Source organism: Rhipicephalus sanguineus, chromosome 4, assembly GCF_013339695.2.
Source record: "Rhipicephalus sanguineus isolate Rsan-2018 chromosome 4, BIME_Rsan_1.4, whole genome shotgun sequence".
In the NCBI taxonomy this organism is placed as follows: Eukaryota; Metazoa; Arthropoda; class Arachnida; order Ixodida; family Ixodidae; genus Rhipicephalus; species Rhipicephalus sanguineus.
The window spans coordinates 209,766,391-209,774,589 of NC_051179.1; the positions used below are offsets into that span (position 1 = coordinate 209,766,391).

The 8,199-nt window shown below is 51.8% G+C and overlaps 1 protein-coding gene across 1 annotated transcript in view; it reads left to right on the forward strand.

The window, feature by feature from the left end:
• LOC119391082 (serine/threonine-protein phosphatase alpha-2 isoform) overlaps positions 1-7,893 on the forward strand; it is a 61,002-nt gene extending 53,109 nt beyond the window's left edge. Inside the window, exon 7 of the mRNA XM_037658765.2 lies at positions 4,320-7,893. Within this exon, the coding sequence (XP_037514693.1) occupies positions 4,320-4,322 (3 nt within the window). The 3' untranslated portion in view covers positions 4,323-7,893. The remainder of the gene's footprint in view (positions 1-4,319) is intronic.
• The last annotated feature ends 306 nt before the right edge of the window (positions 7,894-8,199 follow it).

Consider the following 8,199-nt stretch of genomic DNA (forward strand, 5'->3'; position numbering starts at 1 on the left):
CGGCGCCGAGTCCTAGGCTGCTTGCGTCGGTGTGGATTTCCGTATCGGCGTCTTCGTCGAAATGCGCTAATATTGGAGGCATCTGAAGGCGTCGTTTAAGTTCTTCAAATGCCTCGATTTCCGCCGTTTCCCACTTGAATGGCACGTCGGTCTTCGTCAGGTGCGTTAGTGGCTGGGCTATTCGTGAAAATTCCTTGACGAAGCGTCTGTAGTAGGCGCACAAGCCGAGAAAACGGCGTACGGCCTTCTTATCGGTGGGTGGCGGGAAGGCAGCGATCGCAGCTGTTTTCCGCGGGTCCGGGCGAACACCATTCTTGCTGATCACGTGACCCAAAAAGAAGAGCTCCTCGTACGCGAAGCGGCACTTTTCAGGCTTCAGGTTGAGTCCGGAGGTCTTGATTGCTTGAAGTACAGCTTCAAGGCGTCGAAGGTGTTCGTCGAAATTTGAGGAAAACACGACGACGTCGTCCAAGTACACAAGGCACGTCTGCCACTTCAAGCCGGCCAGTACTGTATCCATAACGCGTTGGAAAGTCGCGGGCGCCGAGCAAAGACCAAAGGGCATGACCTTGAACTCGAACAGGCCGTCTGGTGTTATGAAGGCAGTCTTTTCTCGGTCTCTCTCGTCGACTTCGATTTGCCAGTAGCCGGTCTTGAGGTCCATCGACGAAAAGTACTTGGCGTTGTGGAGTCGATCTAGGGCGTCGTCTATTCGTGGAAGAGGGTACACGTCCTTCTTCGTGACCTTGTTCAGGCGACGATAGTCGACGCAAAAACGTAGGGTTCCATCCTTCTTCCTCACTAACACCACAGGTGACGCCCACGGACTCTTGGACGGCTGGATGATGTCGTCGCGTAGCATTTCGTCGACCTGTTTCTTGACGGCCTCGCGTGCTCGAGTCGAAACTCTGTACAGGCTCTGACGGATTGGTCGGGCACTTTCTTCTGTTATGATGCGATGTTTCGCGACTGGGGTCTGTCGAATTCTTGACGACGACGAGAAGCAGTCCTTGAATTGCAGGAGCAGGGTTTTTAGCTGGTCTTGCTCGTGCTTCGGGAGGCTCGGGTTGACGTCGAAATCTGGTTGGTTTCGTCGATTCGTCGAAGCAGGTTCGGTACCATCGAAGAGGGCGAGAGCATTGCTGGATTCCACGAATTCTAGGATGTAGGCGACCGTCGTACCAATGTTGAGGTGCCTATATTCGTGGCTGAAATTTGTCAGCACTACCTTTGCTTTGCCATCACGCAGCTCGGCTATGCCTCTTGCGACGCAAATCTGACGGTTGAGAAGTAGGTGCTGATCGCCCTCGATGACACCTTCAAGGTCTGCGTGTTCTTCGGTGCCGACGGAAATAATGACGCTGGAGAGAGGCGCAATGGTGACGTGCTCTTCTATCACATTCAATACTGGCTTTCCTGGCGTCGTGTGTGGCGGCAGCGCTTTTTCTGAGGTTAGTGTTATTGACTCAGATCTCAGGTCTATTACGGCACCGTGTTCACTTAGGAAGTCCATCCCAAGTATCACGTCCCTGGAACAGTGCTGCAGGATAAGAAAGCTCGCAGGATAGGTTCGGTCACTGATGCTGACTCTTGCTGTGCAGACTCCAGCCGGCGTTATCAAATGACCTCCAGCGGTGCGGATTTCAGGACCTTCCCAAGCAGTCCTAACTTTCTTCAACTTCGCGGCGAATGACCCACTGACGACGGAATAGTCGGCCCCAGTGTCGACGAGAGCGGTAACGTTGTGTCCGTCGAATAGTACGTCGAGGTCGCTAGTCCGCCGTCTTGCGTTGCGTGTACGTCGCGGCGTCGGGTCACGGCTACGTCGGTTTGCACCGCTGCTTCCGCGTTGCATCGTCAGGTCTGCTTCCACGGGTCGCAAAGTTTCATCGTCAGGACGTCGTTCGGCGTGCGGCGGGGGCTCGGAACTTCGTCGCGGCGGCGTCGTCGACGGCGGAGGATCTTCAACGTTTCGTCGTTCAGCAACCGCACCTCCATCGGTTGCTGCCCTTAGTTTTCCGGATACGGGCTAGGCGACCGACCCCGGTTTGGGCCAGTGTACTGCCGGCGGTGCGGTGACATGTAGCGGCCGGGCGACGGCGAGCGGGAAGGTCGTCGTTCTTGCCACTGTGTTCCGGTGAGGTAGTCGTTGATGTCGCGCGGCCGTTCGCCTGGCTGCGGGCGCGGCGCGTTGATAGTGAATCCGCGTAGTCCCATCTGTCGGTACTGGCAGCGGCGGTACGTGTGGCCGGCCTCCCCGCAGTGGTAGCAGAGCGGGCGGTTGTCAGGGGCGCGCCAAACGTCGGTCTTCCTTGGGGTGTAGTGCTGGCCGCCAGGTGGGCGGTAGGGCGTCGATGATTGCGGCGGTGTCTGGCGACGGAACTGCGTCGATGCGGTGTCTTGACACGGGCGCGGCGGGGGAGCGTAGCGTCGGGCGGCAGTGGCGTAGCTCAAGGCTTGCGGCTGAGGCTGTGGCGGTTCAAGGGTGCCCAGCGATTGCTGGATTTCTTCTCGAACGACGTCTGCGATGGAGTCCACTTGAGGCTGGGGTGAGGGCAACAGCTTGCGCAGTTCCTCTCGCACGATCGCTCGGATTGTTTCGCGCAGGTCGTCGGAGCCGAGCGCATGAACAGCGGGGCTGTCTTGGATTGATCGGCGATTATATTGGCGGGTGCGCATTTCGAGCGTCTTCTCGATGGTCGTGGCTTCTGAGACGAATTCCTGGACGGTATTCGGTGGATTCCTCATAAGTCCAGCGAAGAGCTGTTCTTTTACTCCTCGCATGAGGAAACGAACCTTCTTCTCTTCAGGCATATTGGGGTCAGCGTGGCGGAACAGCCGGGTCATTTCTTCCGCGAAGATGGTCACGCTCTCGTTCGGGAGCTGAACCCGTGTCTCCAGCAAGGTTGCGGCCCTTTCCTTTCGAACGACGCATGCAAACGTCTGCAGGAAAGCGCTTCGAAAGGCGTCCCAAGTTTGAAGAGTGGACTCCCGATTCTCGAACCAGGTCCTTGCTGCGTCTTCAAGGTAAAAGTAAACGTGACGCAGCTTGTCCTCGGAGTCCCAGTTGTTGAATGTTGAGACCCTTTCGAAAGTCTCGAGCCAGGTGTCCGGGTCTTCGAATGACGACCCGCGGAAGGTTGGCGGCTCCTTGGGCTGCCGGAGCAGGATCGGCGCAGGCTGCACGGGGTCGGTCATTGTCGCTGCGGTGGGTGTTGTGACCTGGGGCTGCCTGGTTTGTTCGGGAAGGAGCCCGTGCTCTGGCTGCAGTCCCTTCTGCCTGCGGCTTGTTCGACGATCCGGGTTTCCTTTGCTGCCGTCCTCTTCGCGGCTTGGGCTTGGGTCAGCGCTTCGCGGGGGCGTCCGGATCATGGAAGAAGCAGCACCTCCACCAGATGTCACGTGGTCGTGACGTCGACGAAGACAGCAGTCGGCGTTTGCTGGATGAAACTGTTTATTTGGCCGAACTTGTGGCCGGAAAATCAGAACTAGCACTACAGCAATACACGCTGTACAATGATAGCGGCAAACAGGGCGTCGTCCGTCGATCAACTGACAAGCAGTCAAGCGCGTCGGCTTATATACAGGCGCTATCGAACTTTCCAGCGATATCGCTGGTGGTTGCGCAATCTCTAGAATGAGCTCGAGCGTTCGCGTCTTGCGCGCAATCTTAACAAAATCATCTACAACATTTGTGAAGCTTCTCGAAGAATGAGGCGTGGTTTGCGCTGAGCGTTGCCGACAGCCTTTGTGGGCGAATGCAGCAAAAGTGATCAGAAACGTACGCGGCACTATCATCACCACCTGCCAGAAGTGACAAATAATGCAGCATGTTGGGAAGCAACATGGTTCAATCGGCAGGTCAAGTGTAATGCCCATCTTCAGAACTGGGATTGTGCTATGCCTTCACTCATTGAAGATGCTTGTACGAGTAGGCTACATGTGGTACGAGATTGCATGCACGGACTGGACTGATGGTGTAAAGTGAGGGATAAGCACACAATCGATTGGCCACCACCTACAGCAAGCACCTACCAAGGCTGTCTGTTTGTTTACTCAACAAAGATGGCGTAAGCTCATGTATGCCCATAAAGCGTAGAAACCAGCAGACTGATTTTGCACAGTATAGTGCAGTAGAGTCAAGGACAGGTGTTCACTGCTTAACAAAATAAGGAACGTTTATCTGCTAGTTAGTGCTCATGTTGTGCAGTTTTGAGGCTTAAACGGTTCACACAAACACGAACTTGCTCTCTCTTAGTCTTTTTTTCTAAGTGTGCCATCGTAGCACTGATTGATTGGCATGCTTTCCCTTGATGCAGTGAACGGGTGCTCAAAATGGTGGACAAAAAAGAAAGCCTGGCAACCCTGCCTTTGCGGGCGAAGGGAGGTGGCACCGGGCTTTTTTTTTTTCCTTGCAACAACGAGACAACCAAGCGACACCTTTGGAGGAAGGCGAGGGAAAACAAGACCAGCATGGCAACATTGGGTACAGCTCGAGAGGGAGGTACCGATCAGCATGCTGCCGCACGAGGGTACTAGGTCACCGGGTGGGACAAGTGCCGACCCTCCTCGGTTGCGGAACAGCGGGCTCCTAGAAAATGCTGACCCACACCTTCCTCACGTATGCAGCTCTTGTGACAAAAGGACCGATTGTGAGGACAAAGGGACTGATCATGCCTAGCGTCTTTTTTTTTTTTTAACCTCCTGATCCCTCAGTGTCTTTCACATATGTAATTTGAGTGATGGCAATTGCTTTGGACAGGTTGACTGCTTGCACAGTTGCACGCATTCAGGAACACCCTGTAATGTGCTCTTTGGTTCCGTTATTTTCTTTTTTCCCGCTCTCCTACAAAAGCAGCTCTGCTCTCACTCTCCTTCTTGCTAGCAACCCAACCGGGTCTCCCTTCCTCTCCCAGCCATCTCTTTCTGCTACAGCACTGCCTCGAGTCTTCCCTCCCCCGTGCATTGGCCAGGTGTTAGGAAATGTGCCGTCAAAGGGGGTGCGTGTAGATCTTTGTTGCACCATCTCTGATGAGCACCGCTTTGATGATGGCTGCCCCGTCCCCATTTGACCCCTCACTTTTTGCTGCTCATCTCAGAAATTTTCCTTTTCTCTCTCTCTGTCCCCATTGGTTTTCTTCTTTTTTTTTTTTCAATGCTTGTTTGCACTCTTTTCTTATTTCCTTCTTTTATTTACGCCTCGCACTGTTGCTCGTGTCAATAAAGTGTGCTTTCATTCACCGGGCAGCTTACTCTAGAAGGATAAGCGGTAACAGTGTCGGCCACTCTGTCGAGAGCCTGGGATGGCAGCTCAGAGAGATGGAACAGTGAAGCCTTCCTTTATTTCCTGGCACAGTGGTCACAGCCATCGCAAGCAATCCGGCTTTTGTTGTTACTTAGATTTGGGCCTCGTTCACACTTGCTCTGAAAAGAGATGCACGACCATCTGAAACTGGCAGCAGTCATTGACCGCATTGGCAAGTGTGTGGCAAATTGGCTCTCAATACATGCTGCTCACCTTGCTTGCCCCGTCATCATGATGTAAATTAAGCGTCTATGTCTTCAGTCGTTCTGCTGCTGTGCCTTCAATTCATGGTTTAACAAAAGTGACCCAGTTGCATGTGGTCGTGCGACCTCTACCAATCGCTGGTGTGACTGGGCCCTTGTACATATCGGCCATTCGAATGCATGAGTGCGATAAGTTGACGTTGCTTTGCTGTCTAAATGAAATTGCTTCTTGCAAGTGTTCCGAAATATACTGTTGCTGCTTTTTACACGTTGAAATGATTTAGGTGCTAGCATTTTATGGGGATCAGTGTGCTTTGTTATATTAATTTCAATACAACGTGTCAGTTTTGTTCATTGACTTTTGCTTGTTAGTTTTTTATTGCTGATGAGATTTTACAAGTTTTATTTTCGACTAAGGTAGTTTGCTCCGAACCTCACATTCCGAGAAATTGAATGTTTGAAACCTCGTTTAGATTTACCTGGTTCATTTGCTCCTTTTGTTGCTTCTTTTTAGTTTGTGCTTATATTCATGTCTGCTCGTTCTTGTCGTCTGAAATAGTGGAACTGACACACCTGACTTGTACGAAGCTCTAAAGGTCAACTGCGGCAATATCTTAGTACACGCTGAAACTATAAAGATGGCGTAGGTAGGGAGGGACCTTTGGCCTAAATTTTGCTATTTAAATGAAAGTGGATGCATTGAAAAAAGCCATTCTCAATGCTGAAAATGAGAAATATATTGCAGCAGATCCAGCTGTTGGAATCGACGTATTGCAAAGCTCCTTCTTTCATTCAGTGCTCTGTGGAGCTATTTTGTTCGCGTTCTGTGATAGAACGTAAGAAAACATCACAAGAGGACGAGAGGGAGCAAACAAGCAAAAGGCAAGCTGGAGGAATTCAGAAATGTTTTCAATGCATGAAGAAATATAGAAGTATTATAGCTGAACATCAATATTGGCAGGAATTGTTTTTCAAAGCTTGAAATTGAAGAGCGTGATGACAATTTATCTATCTATGTTAATGTCTTCATTGGGCACTAGGCGGGGTCGCAAGTTTAGAGACATTCGGTGGTGGGGGGCTGGTTGCGATTTTCGCAAACAGTCGGCTCGGTATTGGATTAAGCGAGGCATATTGGCAGGCTAATTCGATTCTCTGACCCGAGCACTTACGTTTCGATCCAATCCAAGTCATCCGGAGACCGTTCTGTATTCGTTCAATTGGGTGGAACGGCGCCCCCGTCCGTTCTGTGCCCGTTCTTTGCCAAAATCATTGACAGCGCTGCCTTTTCCACTTGCTGTTCTCACGTCTGACAGTCACACGAGCCTCGACCAATCCCGTGTGGCTCCCTCTCGTGACGTTCCGTTCCGTTCTATCACAGAACGCGTACAAAATAGCTCCCCTGATTTGCATGACAAGACCAGTCTTCCTGGGCGTGTTATCTACGATGTTGACGATCATTTGTGACCGTACTTGTGTCGGGCTTTGCTTATAACTAGACTATAACGGGAGGCACAGACCGGCAGGAAGTCAAGTACAGACTGGAAATTGATGCAAGGGCGGTGGGCAAGTGGCAGGTGCAAGGTTGGATCGAAGCAGGCAGTTGCATCTGTATGGGTGCTGCAGTGTTGATGCATTATCACTGCTACTGGCGGTTGCCGACACAGTAATTAAAGGTGCACGACGTACGTGGGAAGCGGGGTTAAGGTATCTTCTGTCACGAATGTAGCACGTGCGACGCAAAACCAAAAGTCTCAACCCTGCCAACAACAACCAGGCAATTACGTCGGCAACTATGCTCTGCTGCAAAAGCATGTGCCTCGCTTACACCTAGTACATACCTGCCAAGTCTCCCGGATTACCCGGGAGACTCCCGGATTTTGAACGTTTCTCCCGGTTGTACGGGTCATAGGAAAATCTCCCGGAAATCCAGTTTTGCCCCGCGCGTGCAGTGCTTTGTCTGGCCACATGAGCAAGGTTGTCTAGCCACGTCTGGCCACATCCTAAATGTGTTATAGGTTATATCAGCCGTTAATATGTTTCGTAGATGCGTTTGTGTACACACAAAATCTTGCTCGACGAAATAACTGGTAAGCAAGCGACGACAGGCCTCGCACGCAGAGCGATGTTACCGCATGTGCCCTTCGCGCGACGGTGACGGCCGGGTCGTTTCATCTCTGCTTCAACCGCGTTCGTCTCTAGCGCTAGCGCGCTTTTACTCGCACGTGAAACAGACGATGCGTAAGCGATGTTATCGGTTTGGACTCTGTACAGATCAGTGGCGACCGCAAAATCCCGCTGACAGTGTCCGTATAATTGCTATCGCAGTACCCCCCGCGGTCGGCATACTTTATGCCCCCCACCCCGTTGAGTAGATCTCCCGGATTCCGTTTCTTCAAACTTGGCAGGTATGCTAGTAGCTTTGGCAGTGCTGCAAGTTATTTGTGAGATAGGGTACAGATATAGTGTGTCTGATCTGCTGCAATACCTATTCGATTAGACAGCAGCACCATGGTCAGCAAAACCCGATTCACAAGGAGCAACATTGAGAGGTTTCGCCATTACTGCTTAACAAAAGTGACTTGTGACCCAGAACATTGAGTGAATGATCTTGTGGATAAGGCGTTGCGCTGAGCTGGCTGCACATGGTGCATTACATTGGCCCACTGTCTGGTGCACGTGTTCAAGTGCTAT